Source organism: Candidozyma duobushaemuli (genome assembly GCF_002926085.2).
Source record: "Candidozyma duobushaemuli strain B09383 chromosome Unknown A_B09383, whole genome shotgun sequence".
Taxonomy (NCBI): domain Eukaryota; kingdom Fungi; phylum Ascomycota; class Pichiomycetes; order Serinales; family Metschnikowiaceae; genus Candidozyma; species Candidozyma duobushaemuli.
In genome coordinates, this window is record NW_020289901.1 from 2,097,092 (window position 1) to 2,112,526 (window position 15,435).

The following is a 15,435-nucleotide window of genomic DNA, read 5'->3' on the forward strand; positions in this document are numbered from 1 at the left end:
TTTTTCGCACCCGCTAAGGCGGCTCTCCAGGGTATATAACCACTGACATTCCCAGAATTCACGTTCCATCATAAATCATGTTGAGAAACTTTTCCAGATCTGCGTCCCGTGTGGCCAGAACCGGGCCCGTTTTTGCTCGTTCTCTTTCGACCATTGCTCTCAACTCAACCACCGACTCGTACCCCACAAATCACTTGGAGAAGGGTACTGAACCATACTTGACCCCTTCGTTCATCGACAACCAGTTGGTCAAGTCTGACTCCAAAACCTGGTTCGACATTCACGATCCAGCCACCAACGAGGTCATCTCGAAGGTTCCTCAGCTGACTGCTCAGGAACTTGACGATGCCATTGCATCTGCCGACAAGGCCTTCCACGAGTGGAAGAACTACTCCATCATCAAGAGACAAGGTATTGCCTTCAAGTTCGTCGAGTTGTTGAAGAAGAACCACGACAGACTTGCCGGTATGATTGTCTTGGAACAGGGTAAGACCTTCCCTGACGCCAAGGGTGACGTTTTGCGTGGTTTGCAAGTTGCCGAAGCTGCTTGTAACGCCCCTAACGACTTGATGGCCTCTTCTTTGGAGGTTGCCACCGACATGGAGACCAAGATGGTGAGAGAGCCATTGGGTGTCATTGGCTCGATCTGTCCTTTCAACTTCCCAGCCATGGTCCCATTGTGGAGTTTGCCATTGGTGCTTGTCACTGGTAACACTGCCGTGATCAAGCCTTCCGAGAGAGTGCCAGGTGCCGCCATGATCATTGCCCAGTTGGCTGCCGAGGCCGGTGTTCCTCCTGGTGTCTTGAACATTGTGCACGGTAAGCACGACACTGTGAACAAGATCATCGAGGACCCAAGAGTCAAGGCCGTCAACTTCGTTGGTGGTGACAAGGCCGGTAAGTACATCTACGAAAAGGGTACTTCTTTGGGCAAGAGAGTTCAGGCCAACCTTGGTGCTAAGAACCACTTGATCGTGTTGCCAGATGCCGACAAGAACCACTTCATCAACGCCGTCAACGGTGCTGCTTTCGGTGCTGCCGGTCAGAGATGTATGGCTATTTCTGTGCTTGTCACTGTCGGTGAGAAGACCAAGAAGTGGGCCGAGGAGGTTGCTGCTGACGCTGCCAAGTTGACCACAGGTTCCGGTTTCGACTCCAAGTCTGACTTGGGTCCTCTCGTGAACCCTGAGTCCTTGACCAGAGCCAAGGAGATCATTGCCGACTCTGAGAAGCAGGGTGCCAAGATCATTCTTGATGGTAGAAACTTCAAGCCCTCTGACCCCAAGTTCGAGAAGGGTAACTTCTTGGGTCCAACCATCTTGACCGACGTCAAGCCTGGTATGAGAGCATACGACGAGGAGATTTTTGCCCCTGTTTTGGCCGTGGTCAATGTCGACACTTTCGATGAGGCCATTAAGTTGGTCAACTCCAACAAATACGGTAATGGTGTTTCGTTGTTCACCAGCGCAGGCGCCGCTGCACAGAAATTCACCAAGGAGATTGCCTGTGGCCAGGTTGGTGTGAATGTTCCTATCCCAGTGCCATTGCCAATGTTCTCCTTCACTGGTAACAAGGCCTCGTTCTTGGGTGACTTGAACTTCTACGGTAAGGCTGGTGTGACCTTCTTGACGCAGCCAAAGACCATCACCTCGCTCTGGAAGACCAGCAACGTGGACCAGGTTTTGGCTCCATCCACTGCCATGCCCACCCAACACTAAGGTGTGTAAATAAACAAAAAAATCTACGCAAGAGTTGATGTCCATTACGCGAGTAGGTGGTATTCCCCAGACATGTAGGTGCAGCGTCTGCAGGATTCAGCGGTTTTTTTCGCAGCCATTCACAAAGGGTCCCAAACAAAGACATTTACGGCAATCAATGAGGACAAGAAGGCGGAAGTGAGGTCATCGCAGCAACGATGGTGTTCCGGAGTTCTAAGGTTGAAAGGCTGGAAAAATGAAGCCATTTCGGGTGGCAAAATAAAAAACCGTCAAGTTAAAAAAAAGAAAAGCAAAAAGAAACAAGTGGTCATCCGGGATAGGGCAACACGTAGGCTCATGGAACATTGATGGGACGAGTTTTAAACGAAAGGGCCACTGCGGCGTCCGGCAGATCTGAGGTGGTCTAAAGTCCAGGCAAAAATCTCAAAAAGGAGTTTTGTAGAGGGATGAGGCGGTGAAACACGAATATTTTTTTCACCGACAGCCAGCACCTGAAACTACCCCAGCCGGAACACACCAACTCCGAAGCCGTTGGCGGAACGGGAAAAACAAAACAAGTAGCCCAAACGCCGAAGTTATCGTTTACAGCAAGGTGCCAAACCTGACGATAAATAAAAAAAAAAAAGAAAAAAAAAAAAAAAAAAATCGTAGCAGCCAAAACATATTCACGGTCGGTCTGGCCAAATGCTAAACGCCCTCGGTCGAGTGGGCCGGCGTCAGGGCTAGATGGCTTTTTTTCCGAGCGCCCAGACCTTAACGGTCTTGGCCTACACCGCCATTGTATAGGCTCGGCAGGTAAGCAGAGAAAAAAACTTTAAAAATTTGGATCCTCATACACTTCCAATGGAAGTTTCCTATGAATTGGGCTAAAACGGTTCCCCAGACCTGCCGCTTGGCCCGCGGAAAAGCGTATGTCTGCAGTGCGTCTAAGACTATTTTAGGTGATTGATCGCAGTCAGCCGAGGGGCCGTTGAGGCCCATTTGATGGTCCTAACGCCGAATGGAAAAGATCTACAACTCTTCAAATTCACATCCGTAGCAGAAGGTCATGTCTTTATGTTTTTCATACGCTCCCTGCCGTCCGTTGTCCCTTGCTTCGTGGATGTGCCTTGCCACCCGAGTTTGTCCGCGGCACTGTATCCTGCTCGGTAGTGGGACAAAAAAAAAAAAAAAAAAGAGAACAAAAAATCGCACCTTTATATATAAGGTGCACCTGAGTGGATGGCCTGGCGCCCTACAGCTCACCACTACTTATACCACTGCGCTGCTGTTTTTGTTGCGGTCCAGCTGCTTTTTCCGGCTGCCACTTTGAACCCTCCCCCATCTCCCAAACATAATATATTCTTTGAATTTCCGTGCATTGAAATTAATTCCTTCCCAATTTCAACCCCACTGTTTATTTTTCACTGGCCATCACTGTAGCATGCTGATATAGCCCACCATGAATGCCCCACCCTGTGTTCCCACTGAGCGCAAACCAATATTAACAGTGAAGACGCTGAAAAACTGGGTGCTTCCTCCCGGCCCAAAAACGCCCGTCGCCGACTGGAGAAACCCAAGAAAGAAAAGCCCAAGGACGCTAAGAAAGAGATCAAGAAAGAGCCCAAGACCGAGCCAAAGGTGGAAATCAAACTCGAACCTAGAGACGACAAGCCGCTGGAGCCCGCCATGAAGCCCTCGCCACCGAAACCAACGTGTGACCCGCTGGCCGCAGAGCTCGCCGCTTCCATCGGCAACTTAGACAAGGAGAATTACCAGCTCAAGATCAAGTTGCTCTCGCTCATCCACGACTACAAAAGGCTCAAGTCCCACCTTGCGCTGGCGCCCGTGGACCCGGAATCGCCCGCCGTGGACGTTGACAGCCCGGTGCTGGCCTCTAGAAAACGAGTTTACACCGAGGTTGATCCCATGAACGAACTCATTTCCAACATGAACCACCTCAGCCATAGATCGCCTTCCGACTTGAGTATACCGGAGGAGCACGAATTGAGCTTATCCGAGCAATTGCTTGAGCCGGAGGATGCATTGGATTTGTTCAACTACGTGAACTTGTCCGATTCAGAGGATGAGGACGAGTTCGAGCTGACCCTGTTGTCCCGTCTGGTCTCCCCCGGCTGTTCCGAGACTGACGGCGAAGGACTGCTCATGACTTCCCTTACCAGATCCACCACGGTTTCCACCAACAATAGTCTGGTACCTGAGAAGAAACCCATGCTCAAGTTCTACGACTTGCCTGCTTACCTGGATAGCGAGTATGGTTTTTCGTTTGAGCCAATTGACCCGCAGGACAAGATGCTCCTGGTGATTGAGGAGGACCACTACAATCAGGTTGCAGACTTTTTGGAAGAGAAACTTTTGAGCAACGACGTTGAGTACTACGTTGACAAGGACGTGCGCTAGGCGGTCCCAGCTGCCGACCTGGCCTCACGAGAAACGACTGTTTTGATATTTATTAGCTTACGAGACGATGCCCACAAAATACAATGACATCAATGATTTGGATCTGTAGAATGGTTATGATTGCCCCTAGCAATCGCTTATCTGTACCTGCTGGTATTTTGCAGCAAGTGAGCGATTGCGGCAAACAGACACATAAAAATAGGAAAACCCCGGGAACACTGCAAATCGGCTCGTACGCCAGCAATCGCCTTCAATATTCTTAAGCGATAAGCAGATGATTAGTCTTCTTCTCTTCCTTCTTTGATTGGAAGGGGTGTGCGACATTGTCGTCTTGCCACCAGCAAGTTTGGTAAATTTACTCAATATGCTTTTTAATGTCCTACTTTAAGAACTTTCACTTCTTTGATCAGATCAATGCACTGCACTTGGACATCCTGGCTTCCCTGTCTGGTCCTCTATGTACTGTAACGCAACATCTACAGTGCTCAATTGCAGACTACAACCAAGCATCAAAAGTACTGCTTTTAAATTATGGGCCCACAAGGCAATAGCCACTCGACCTTTTCCCGGATGATCCGGAACCAGAGCCGTCGCTTTTGAAGGAATACTCTAGATGCATGTCTCAGAAGGAATACTAAAGTGCATCCAAGCAGACAATCACAAACCAAAGCACTTAATCCAATTTCTGATTCTCTCCGAAAATCATGCCCCAGCGGTCACCAAAACATAATTTTCATCTCATTCTCTATAAGGTGTGAATGGGAGGGTCCAGTTCGCGGGACTACACACGAATCGCAAGTCGACGTCACCTGCCAGTAAACATTATGGAACAGATTGCTGCCCAGATCAACGAGCTTTTGGAATTCCCCATTGACTTCGAAGGCCAGAAGAAAGTCGACCGTATTATATTTTTCTTTGTTCCCGCCGCAGCAATCCTCTCCGTGTTGGCTGGATTTGTAACTCAGAGCTTGTTGCTGTTACTTGTCACTTTTGGCTTGACTGTTTTCGTTACTTTGGTACTTGTGTTACCTCCCTGGGCCCAATATAGACAGAACCCCGTGCAGTGGCTCCAAGTGAAATATGAGCTCTGATTTGTTTTTGGGTTTCGATTTGTCCACCCAGCAGCTTAAGGTGATTGTCACTGACGCCGCCTTGAACGCTCAGAACACGTATGCTGTGGGGTTTGACGACCACTTCAAGGAGAAGTATGGCATTGAAAAAGGTGTTCTTACGGATGACACCGCTGGTGAGATCTTGTCGCCTGTGAAGATGTGGCTTGAGGCGGTGGATACCGTGTTCACCATTATGAAGAAGGACAACTTTCCATTCGAGAAAGTGAAGGGCATGAGTGGCTCAGGTATGCAACATGGGTCCGTTTACTGGTCCGAGGATGCCTCGAAGTTGCTTGAGAACCTAGGCAATGCCTCCTCGTTAGTCGAAGGCTTGGACGGAGCTTTGACGATGGAGACTTCTCCCAACTGGCAAGATCACTCCACCGGCCAGGAGATCAAAGATTTTGAGAAGATCGCCCATGGCCCCGACCACCTTGCCGAGAGAACAGGCTCCAGGGCTCACTATAGATTCACTGGCTTACAGATTCGTAAGTTGGCGGTTAGAAAAGCTCCTGACGCGTATAAGAAGACGAGTCGTATCTCTTTGGTGTCCAGCTTCTTGGCCACTGTTCTTTTAGGAAAGATAGCACCAATTGAACACGCTGATGCTTGCGGTATGAACATCTTCAACATCAAGGAGAACAGATACGACGAGGAATTGACCGCTGTTGCTGCAGGTGTTCACCAGGAGTTGGATTGTGTTTCCAAAGATGAGTCGGCTAAAGGGGTTAAAGAGCTTGAGAAGAAGTTGGGTCCCATTGACGATATAACCTACGAGGCATTGGGCACCATCTCACCATACTTCACCAACAAGTACGGTTTCAGCAAAGACGCCAGAGTTTACTCATTCACGGGCGACAATTTGGCTACAATCATATCGTTACCAGTCGAGCAGAATGACGTCTTGGTGTCTCTTGGCACATCAACCACAGTGCTTTTGGTGACCGAGCTGTTCAATCCCTCGTCGCAATACCACTTGTTCAAACACCCCACCATGAAAAATGCCTATATGGGTATGATTTGTTACTGCAATGGCGCCTTGGCGAGAGAGAATGTCAGAAACGCTGTTAACAAGAAGTACGATCTCGAGAAAGAGTCTTGGGACAAGTTTGATGAGATCCTTGATGCCTCTGAGGACTTCGATAACAAGCTTGGCATCTACTTCCCTTAGGCGAGATTGTTCCAAACGCTTCAGCTCAGTTTAAGCGTAGTGAGCTCCTTTCCAATGGCGAGGTGAAGGACGTCAAGGAGTTTGACTGCGAAGAGGATGTGACTTCTATCGTTGAATCTCAAACAATTTCCTGCCGTTTGAGAGCCGGACCAATGTTGAGTGGATCTGCGGCTTCCACTGACACTCCAGAAACTGAGGATGAAACTTTGAAAAAGCTCTACCATAAGTTACATAGCGACTTTGGAGACATCATTACTGATGGCAAGAAGCAGAACTTTGACTCGCTTACTGCGAAGCCACACAAGCTTTTCTTTGTTGGCGGTGCTTCCAGGAATACCAGTATAGTCCGCAAAATGGCTTCGATCATGGGATCTACAGCTGGCAATTTCCAAGTGGAAATTCCTAACGCTTGTGCCCTCGGAGGAGCCTACAAAGCTAGTTGGAGTAAGGCCTGCGAGCAGCAAAACGAGTGGTTGGACTACAACGAGTATATCAAAAAGCACTACGATTTCAAAGAGGTCAACATTTTGGACATCAAGAGCAAATGGGAAAATTACTTCCCTGCAATGGGCCTTTTGGCTAAAATGGAACTGAATCTCAAGCACGACTAAATAGTTGCAATAAAGTGCGACCTGAAAAATTGTAGATAATAGTTAAATGCTCCACATTTTCCGAGGATCTGGCCTACGCTGGTCCACCTCAACACAAACAAAGTTCGTGAGATACAATTCTTCAATCCTTGGATCTCTAGTAAACGGTGAAGCTGTTCCTACCAAAGACTTGAGATCATATCTTACTTCCAAGACCCTTGGGGATGATGAAGTTGAGAAGATTCACGAGATCGTGAAAAACGAGAAGACCTCTGTGGATACAATTAACCAGCTTCTACAACATGGCCTCCAGAAAGACTTTTCTCTTTACTATACTGTCAGCAAGGCCAGCCCTTCGCATGCTTGGGACAACGAAGCTCTCCATTCACTCATAAACAACAACCCAGGGAGAGCCATCTCGCTGTGGGCACTTCTAGAAAAAGTAGGAGTCAATGCCGATTCAAAATGTATTTTAGAGGTTGTGAACAAACTTCTCGAAGGAGAGATTTCGGAACTCAGAGAGGGTGCTGTGGAGGTCACCCCAGACAGACTCGATCGTGCCATCAGGTTATTAAATCTGGTAAGTGACCCCGTCGAGAAGCAATGGGAGTTGCTCGTTCAAAGAGCAATTGAGTTGAAGAGGATGGAACAGCTTTCCTCGATTGAAGCAGAGGCGTTTGTCCCTTGGCTCAACCAGAAGCTTCTGTCTGTCACTGACCAAAGGGAGTTTCTTCATATCTCCAAGGTCATCTTCGATAATAACCCCGACTTGTTGACCAAAGACTCAATTGCCCAAATTCTTTCATATGCCCAATTGGAAAACGATCCGGTCACTGGTCCTGATTATCTCCAGGCCGTGATCGATCTTGTGGAACTGAAACACCTCGACACTGATAAAAAGGACCCAGAGTCCTTACTTATTCGTTTGAAGCTCGTAACTACATATGGTATACACCAAGACGACTTCAACAAGGCGCTCGAAAAATTCCATGCCTACCAAACACACGAGAAGTTCGGCATTGAGCTTGTCCAGGCTAAACTCGTACAGGTGTTTGGTTATCAAGCGTTCAAAAGAGGAGACAAGACGCTTTTGAAAATCGCAGAAACCTTGGTTGACCCAGACGAGCTTCAAGTGAAGACTCTTGCTCAATTGATCTTGGCCAGGTCTAAGTTCAACTGCGAGGATTCATTGAATCTTTACAACGACTACATCAACCAAGTCTCCAAAGACATTAACGAGACCACTGGACGTTCACCTACAGGTGTACTCACCGAAGCTCTCATGGCTGCGAATCTTTACAACAACGACAGAGAGTTTGCTCACCTTCTCTACGATAAAGCCATAGCCAATGGGTTTCTCAAAGACGAAGCCGAAGCGGCACAAATTAAGAAAGTTTTCAGAGTATACGGAGATAGCTTTGAAGAGTCTGATTCATGGAGAAGGCTCAACCCCGTCTTGGTAACTTCGTCCTTGACCTTATTAGACGAGACTAAAAAGAAAACCGTTATGGCTGCAAAACGCACTGCGAATCTCCATGACTAAATGTTCATATTCAACACACTCAATGTACATACACACAACCAAAAAAGGTATAAGCCCAATCTTATCTCTCACAAACCTAATCAAATGTTAGTCATACCCAGATCCGACATTGTACGTCTTGTCAACGCCGCATGTGACTAACTGATAAATGCTGGCACTGCACAGTTGTGGTGTTATCTGAGTCATTGAGAAAATGCCTTTGCAATCAGTGTCATAATGCAGGCCTGTGAGTCCACTATATAGTCAGAGCGATAGCACAATTTTCAGTCTCAACATTCTTTTTACAACAATGGTCACCGTTCACCTTAGAGCCGAAACCAAGCCTTTAGAGGCAAGAGCCGCCTTGACCCCCACAACCACCAAGCAATTGTTGGATGCTGGATTCACCGTCTATGTTGAAGACAGTCCTCAGTCGATCTTTGAGGCTAAGGAATACGCTGATGTTGGTGCTACCATCGTTCCTGCTGGTTCCTGGAAGGAGGCACCAAAGGACCGTCTTATACTCGGATTGAAGGAGTTGCCTGAAAACGAGACCTTCCCATTGGTCCACGAGCACATCCAATTTGCCCACTGCTACAAGGACCAAGGCGGTTGGAAGGATGTCTTGAAGCGTTTCCCTGCTGGCAAGGGAACTTTGTATGACTTGGAGTTTTTGGAGAACGATGAAGGCAGAAGAGTTGCTGCTTTTGGTTTCTACGCTGGTTTCGCTGGTGCTGCCATTGGGGTCTTGGACTGGGCTTTCAAGCAGACCCACCCAGACTCTGAAAACTTGCCCGCTGTGACTCCATACCCCAACGAAGCCGAAATGGTCAAGCATGTGAAGAGCGAATTGGACGCTGCTGTGCAAAAGAATGGCGGTAAGCTCCCGAGCGCCTTGGTCATTGGTGCTCTTGGCAGATGTGGCTCTGGTGCTCTTGATCTTTTTAGAAAGGTGGGCATTCCAGAGGACCAGTTGCTGAAGTGGGACATGGCCGAGACCGCTAAGGGTGGCCCATTCCAGGAGATTGCTGACGCTGACATCTTCGTCAACTGCATCTACTTGTCCAAGCCAATTCCTCCTTTCATCAACTACGAATTGTTGAACAAGGACGACAGAAAGTTGAGATCCATTGTTGATGTTTCTGCCGACACGACGAATCCACACAACCCTATCCCAGTCTACACGATCGCCACGGTTTTCAACGACCCTACTGTTCCAGTCGAAACCTCTGCTGGTCCTAAGTTGTCTGTCTGCTCCATTGACCACTTGCCTAGTTTATTGCCAAGAGAAGCCTCTGAGCAGTTTTCCAAGGACTTGATGCCCTCTTTGTTGCAGTTGCCTCAGAGAGACTCTGCTCCAGTGTGGACGAGAGCCAAGGCTTTGTTCGACCACCACGTTGCCAGATTGGATTAGACATTCCCATTAAGTGTACATTGAATCTATAACTTCCACATCGCTAACCTAACGTCACGCTCACCTTTGTTTTCTTATTCTTCTTGCCCTTCTTCTTTTTCTTCTCACTAAGGAGCACTCTTTTAGCCTCCTCGGCATCCGTCTCGTATTCGGAGTCACTTGGAGCCGTCTTTGTCTCCTCATGCGTTCTCTTCATTGTTGCAGCCTTCTCCACCGCCTCTCCACAAGCAGCAACGCAATTGAGTCTCTCTCCACTATCGTAAACGGCAACCTGGTCTCTTACCTCTGAACGGACATCCCAAACGACGATTCTGCCATCTGAGGAGACAGATACAAGGTAGGGAATGCCTTTCGTCTCGATCTCGTCACAGTAATACGCCAATCCCTTCACACGGTTCAGGTGACCACGGAACACAAAGTCGGGTTCCACAGAAGGGGACTCTTCCTCAGAAGACAAGATCTTTTGTAGTTCGACAAACTCAATGGCGCCATTGCTGTGACCAGTGGCGAGAAACTCCTTACCTTCAATGTCGATGACCTCGAGACACATCAATGTCGTTTTGAACTTAAGCTTATGCGCAAGCTGGGCTTCCTGACCTAGCTCGTAGATGAAAAGTTGGTTCAACAAACCAACAATGAAATGCTTACCCGAGCTCGACCATCTGACGATCTCACCCGACTGTCCCAAATGATCTCTACCCTTGATCTTGAGAACACCAGCCTTCTTGGCTGTCATCAAGTTCCATAATCTGATTGTCTTGTCTGTGGAGACCGAGATGGCTACCCTTCCTGAGGGATGGATGTCGAGATCATTGATTCGTCCCTGATGGCCCTTCAAAGTTCCCAACATTTCCCAATCCTTGGCTCTCCAAATGATGATTTTTCCATCTTCAGAACCTGATAAAAGCCACTTACCTGACTTACCGCTGTCCGAACTATCGTCTTCGCCTTCTTTGGAGAATCTTAAGGTTGTAACAGTACCCTGATGGCTCAAAAGGGTACCAAGCTCTTTTCTCTTTTGTAGATCATAAATTCTTATATGTTCGTCATTAGATCCGGTAACCAAGTATCTTTTGGCTATGTCTATGGATTTGATCGATAAAGCGTGTGCCTGGAAGTGAAAAACTGGTGTGAAAACAGGCTCCTTGTCGCCGTCAAGAACCAACGACAAACACAAAAGGTTGTGCTCGTACGAGCCAACCATGATACGGAATTGTGTGAATGGTCTGGTTTCGGCCATTGCAAAGTGTGGGTGATATGGTTTTGGAAAATCTGATGGTCTCATCGCTACCTTGTATGTAAGTGCAGGTTACATGCAGCAGACCTAAATGGCTGCAAACCGAGAGATTATGTTTAGATGAAGATTTTTCGACAAGTGGGTACCTCTCGAAGTAATACTATCAGCCTTGTTTTTCTTCTATACGAATAAATCGCTTCCTCCATCAATGCTTCATCGCAAAAGAAGACGCAGGCTGTTAGTTGGTTAGATGACACATAGTTCTATGGAGTCAGTTATTGACAGTATAAAATATTTCGGCAATGATATTTTTAGGATATTTGAATAACAAATCTATCATGATGTTGAAAGCAGAGTATTTGCTCGTATTAGCTTTACACTCCATTGGCTGCGAAACTTGAATTGAAGCTAACCCAAGCATACCTTACTACACGTCAGAAGTTCCTTAAACCTCTATAACAGCACCAATTATACTGTTATTCTTAGCCTGGTACCTTTCTCTGTTTTGAACCGGCGTGATTAATTTCTCGTGACTCCTCCAACTCATACACCCTACCTCTTCCCCAGAAATGCGTGCGCATAAACATCAAAGGTGAGTTAATACACAATAAGCCACCATGGCACAGCACCACAAAACACCGCTGCAGCACAATTCTTCATTGTTCATCTCACCTCAGGTGATGACGAGGAAGCAAGATGTGTTCATCACGCCGCCCAATCCACAAAACAACCTTTTTGAGTCGCCTGGTTCCCTGCTGCTGCTGTTCTACAACATAGATAATGTCAGTGGAACATTACGAAATGACGCTGCTCAGGGCACAGGAGGCCCTGGAGAAGAGCCAATATCCAGAGTACAGAAGCTCAGGTTATGGAGACACGAGGCACTTTTGCAGCACCAGTATCTGACTGCGGAGTACATTGGAGACAAGATTCTCTCTATGACAAATGATCCCAACGACGCATTTTGGCTAGCTCAAGTATACTTTGAGACTGGGAACTACTTGAGAGTAAAGAGTCTTTTGACAAGCAAATCAGAGTATGAGCAGTCAGTAGCATGTCGATATCTCACTGCGTTCAGTCTTATAAAGCTAGAACGTTGGGAAGACGCTTTGGACGTCTTGGGCGAGACCAATCCATTTCTGAAGGAACCAAGTCTGAGACCGAGAGTTACAGAGTACGGGATCCGCTTCGAAGCCTCAATGTGCTACCTTAGAGGACTCATTTTTGCGAATCAGAACAGCTACGAGAGAGCTAAAGAGGCATACAAGGAAGCTGTCATGGTGGATGTCAAGTGCTATGAGGCCTTTGACGAACTTATCAAGAATGATTTCTTGACGCCGACAGAGCAGTGGGAATTCATCAATTATCTCAATTATTCAGACGCAGATGATAACGACGAGCTTATCAAACTTTTGTATACCTCTCGGTTGAGCAAGTATACGAATGTGCCCAAATTTGAGGAGGCTGAAAGCATTCTCAAGGACGAGTACCGTCTAGGTGAAAATGGCGATATCATGCTTAGCAAGGCAGAACATGCCTTCGTCCAATGCAATTACGACCAGTGCCTTGACATTTGTGAAGGTGTTCTTAGCAAGGACCCTCACAATTGCAACGTCCTACCCTACTACATCAGCTGCTTATACGAACTTGGCGGTCGTAACAAGTTGTTCCTCAAAGCACACCAGCTCGCTGATTCCCACCCAACGCATCCAATTGCCTGGCAGGCTATAGGCATTTACTACCTCTCCATAAAAAAAGTGATTGAGGCCAGGAAGTTTTTGAGTAAAGCGACTTTGCTCAATCCGAATAATGGTCAAGCATGGATCGGGTTTGCCCACACATTCGCTTTGGAAGGTGAACACGAACAAGCCATCAGCGCCTACGCATTTGCAGCCAGACTTTTTCCTGGCAATCATATGCCCAATATGTTTTTGGGTATGCAGCATCTTCAAATGAATAATATCAGCTTGGCGGAAGAGTATCTTTTAGCATCACACCATATTTGCAACAGCGATCCACTTCTCTTGAATGAGATCGGCGTCATATATTACCACAAAAACCATCTAGATCGAGCTGAGGCCTTTCTTCAGGATGCGCTTTCTGCAGCTCGCTATCTCAACTCGGAATCGAAAACATGGATCTCCATCCACGCTAACCTCGGGCATGTCTACAGACGAGCAGGCCAGTACGATAAGGCTCTTGAGTGTTTTCACCAAGCCTTGAAGATGACTCACAGGAATGACGCAAACATACTTTCGGCAATTGCCTTAGTATACCTCAAGATCAGAAACCCATTCAAGGCTATTGATGTGCTTCATGATTCGCTTGCGATCTCACCTGATGATCCAGTTGCAAGCGATCTCCTCAAAAGAGCACTCGAGGCAAATACAGAAACAACCTCGGCATTTTTCCAAGCACCTACAGCTTTGTCTGATCCTTCCTCCGTGTCAATTCCTGCCAGGTCACGCGAGTCCTCTCGGAGACATAGTTCTACATTTGGCTCCGCAGGTAAGTTTGCAACGGTTTTTGAAGACAAACCGAGAGATGCGCCTAGAGAACGCAAGACCAGCGAGGCTGACACCAGTGATCTTGCGGAACGTCTAAAAAGGGGTGAAGACTCCAGTGATGAGGAGGTGATGGATGTAGAAAGTGACTAATCCGACAATGCGAGCGGTATGTCCTTGAATACCCCGAATGGCTGCGAATTATGAGGACATCACTTCCCCTCCTTTCACGCACCAAATCAAGAAATCTCAGCGGGAAGACAAAAACGTCTGCTATAAATCCCACCCATTGTACTATTACCTTTAGTCTTTGCACACAAATTAGCCGTCTATCTACAGTGGTACGGAGGTGAATCATACTGGTACCTGCAGCAGCGCCCCGCACACACTCCAGTCCTGATAACCGGACTTCTCTTCTTGCATAGCCAAATACATCAACCGTTATCAACTACATCAAGACGATGAATACACACGTGCCCATATCTCGAACAGAGCATAAGAAGCGACTGTTCCACGATGTCAAATTCAATCAGGACCAGGACTGCTTCGCTGTGGCGCACGAGACGGGTTTCTCTGTTTACAACACCAACCCAATTGATCCTCGAGTCAGCCGGACATTCAATGGCACTAGCAGCTCAGGAACAGGTATTGGCTTGATTCTGATGCTTCACCGTACGAACTACCTAGCTCTCGTGGGCGGTGGCAAAAACCCGAAGTACGCTAACAACAAAGTCATCATCTGGGATGATCTCAAAAGGAAGGCGAGTCTTAATCTAGGCTTTATGGCCCCGTTGTCAATGTGCTCCTCTCAAGAATACGAATTGTTGTAATATTGAAAAACCAAGTTGTCGTCTACGAGTTCTCGGCGCCACCTAAAAAGTTTGCGGCATACGAGACATATGATAATGAGCACGGTTTAGCCGATCTTTCGGTTCATTCTACAGCGCTGCTGCTGTCACTGCCAGCGCCGTCTTCAAGCTCCTCGCTTCGGTCTAATAATGGTACAACCCGAGAGGTTCCAAAATACCAAATCTTAGCATTTCCTGGTCGCACAATTGGTCAAATTCAGATTGTCGATATTTCTCCGGAGGGAGTCGAAAAGAATCTTGTCAGCATAATCAAGGCTCACAAGGCCCGCATTAGATGTATTGCATTGAGTCGAACAGGTGGCATGGTAGCTTCAGCTAGCGAAACAGGAACCATTGTCAGAATACACTCCACCAGCTCCACTGCTCTTTTGTTTGAGTTTAGAAGAGGCTTGGACAGGGCTGTCATCACTTCAATGAGTTTCTCTCCAAACGAATCAAAACTCGCAGTATTGTCTGACAAAAATACGCTACATGTGTTCAACGTTGGAACTTCGAGTGAAACACAACTCTCTGATAATCTCGACGGCGAGGTTTCGTCGCGGAAGACTCCCACAAACAGACAGCATATATTGAGCAAACTACAGCTCCCCATCAGCATTCCAAACTACTTCCAATCGACTTGGTCTTTTTGCTCTGTCAACTTGAGTAAGTACCATACGGACGTTGACGAGAGTAGAGGAACTACTGCAGATTTAGGCACAATTGGATGGGCTGGAAATTCAAACATTATCATCATTTGGAAGGAGAAAAAAATCTGGGAGAACTACTCCATCGTGGAAAGAGTTGCCAGTGCGACCGATAAGAAGAAGGGTGATATCACGGAGTACGAGCTCGTGCGGTCGAGCTGGAAGAGACTAGACAATTTTTCTGATTAAAGATCTCATTATTCTATTTACAA

The 15,435-nt window shown here is 47.2% G+C and overlaps 8 protein-coding genes across 8 annotated transcripts; 7 read left to right on the forward strand and 1 right to left on the reverse strand. All coding sequences in view use genetic code 12, as the record gives it.

The window, feature by feature from the left end:
• Window positions 1-77: 77 nt before the first annotated feature.
• On the forward strand, window positions 78-1,718 carry ALD6 (Ald6p; the record flags this gene model as incomplete). Its single annotated transcript, XM_025479530.1, has 1 exon — window positions 78-1,718. The coding sequence occupies one exon, from the start codon at window positions 78-80 to the stop codon at window positions 1,716-1,718; it is 1,641 nt and encodes a 546-aa protein (XP_025339003.1).
• A 1,441-nt stretch (window positions 1,719-3,159) lies between these two features.
• Window positions 3,160-4,118, forward strand: HAP41 (Hap41p; the record flags this gene model as incomplete). Its single annotated transcript, XM_025479531.1, has 2 exons — window positions 3,160-3,255; window positions 3,279-4,118. The coding sequence occupies 2 exons, from the start codon at window positions 3,160-3,162 to the stop codon at window positions 4,116-4,118; spliced, it is 936 nt and encodes a 311-aa protein (XP_025339004.1).
• An 824-nt stretch (window positions 4,119-4,942) lies between these two features.
• On the forward strand, window positions 4,943-6,401 carry CXQ87_000980 (uncharacterized protein; the record flags this gene model as incomplete). Its single annotated transcript, XM_025479532.1, has 2 exons — window positions 4,943-5,181; window positions 5,204-6,401. The coding sequence occupies 2 exons, from the start codon at window positions 4,943-4,945 to the stop codon at window positions 6,399-6,401; spliced, it is 1,437 nt and encodes a 478-aa protein (XP_025339005.1).
• Window positions 6,402-6,553: 152 nt separating this feature from the next.
• Window positions 6,554-7,012, forward strand: CXQ87_000981 (uncharacterized protein; the record flags this gene model as incomplete). The annotated part of the gene is made up of 1 exon (XM_025479533.1): window positions 6,554-7,012. The coding sequence occupies one exon, from the start codon at window positions 6,554-6,556 to the stop codon at window positions 7,010-7,012; it is 459 nt and encodes a 152-aa protein (XP_025339006.1).
• A 46-nt stretch (window positions 7,013-7,058) lies between these two features.
• CXQ87_000982 (uncharacterized protein) lies at window positions 7,059-8,534 on the forward strand (the record flags this gene model as incomplete). The annotated part of the gene is made up of 1 exon (XM_025479534.1): window positions 7,059-8,534. The coding sequence occupies one exon, from the start codon at window positions 7,059-7,061 to the stop codon at window positions 8,532-8,534; it is 1,476 nt and encodes a 491-aa protein (XP_025339007.1).
• Window positions 8,535-8,823: 289 nt separating this feature from the next.
• LYS1 (saccharopine dehydrogenase (NAD+, L-lysine-forming)) lies at window positions 8,824-9,927 on the forward strand (the record flags this gene model as incomplete). Its single annotated transcript, XM_025479535.1, has 1 exon — window positions 8,824-9,927. One exon carries the CDS (start codon window positions 8,824-8,826, stop codon window positions 9,925-9,927), a length of 1,104 nt encoding a protein of 367 aa, XP_025339008.1.
• Window positions 9,928-9,970: 43 nt separating this feature from the next.
• CXQ87_000984 (uncharacterized protein) lies at window positions 9,971-11,167 on the reverse strand (the record flags this gene model as incomplete). The annotated part of the gene is made up of 1 exon (XM_025479536.1): window positions 9,971-11,167. The coding sequence occupies one exon, from the start codon at window positions 11,165-11,167 to the stop codon at window positions 9,971-9,973; it is 1,197 nt and encodes a 398-aa protein (XP_025339009.1).
• Window positions 11,168-11,781: 614 nt separating this feature from the next.
• CXQ87_000985 (uncharacterized protein) lies at window positions 11,782-15,412 on the forward strand (the record flags this gene model as incomplete). The annotated part of the gene is made up of 3 exons (XM_025479537.1): window positions 11,782-13,806; window positions 14,127-14,458; window positions 14,482-15,412. The coding sequence occupies 3 exons, from the start codon at window positions 11,782-11,784 to the stop codon at window positions 15,410-15,412; spliced, it is 3,288 nt and encodes a 1,095-aa protein (XP_025339010.1).
• Between the last annotated feature and the right edge of the window lie 23 nt (window positions 15,413-15,435).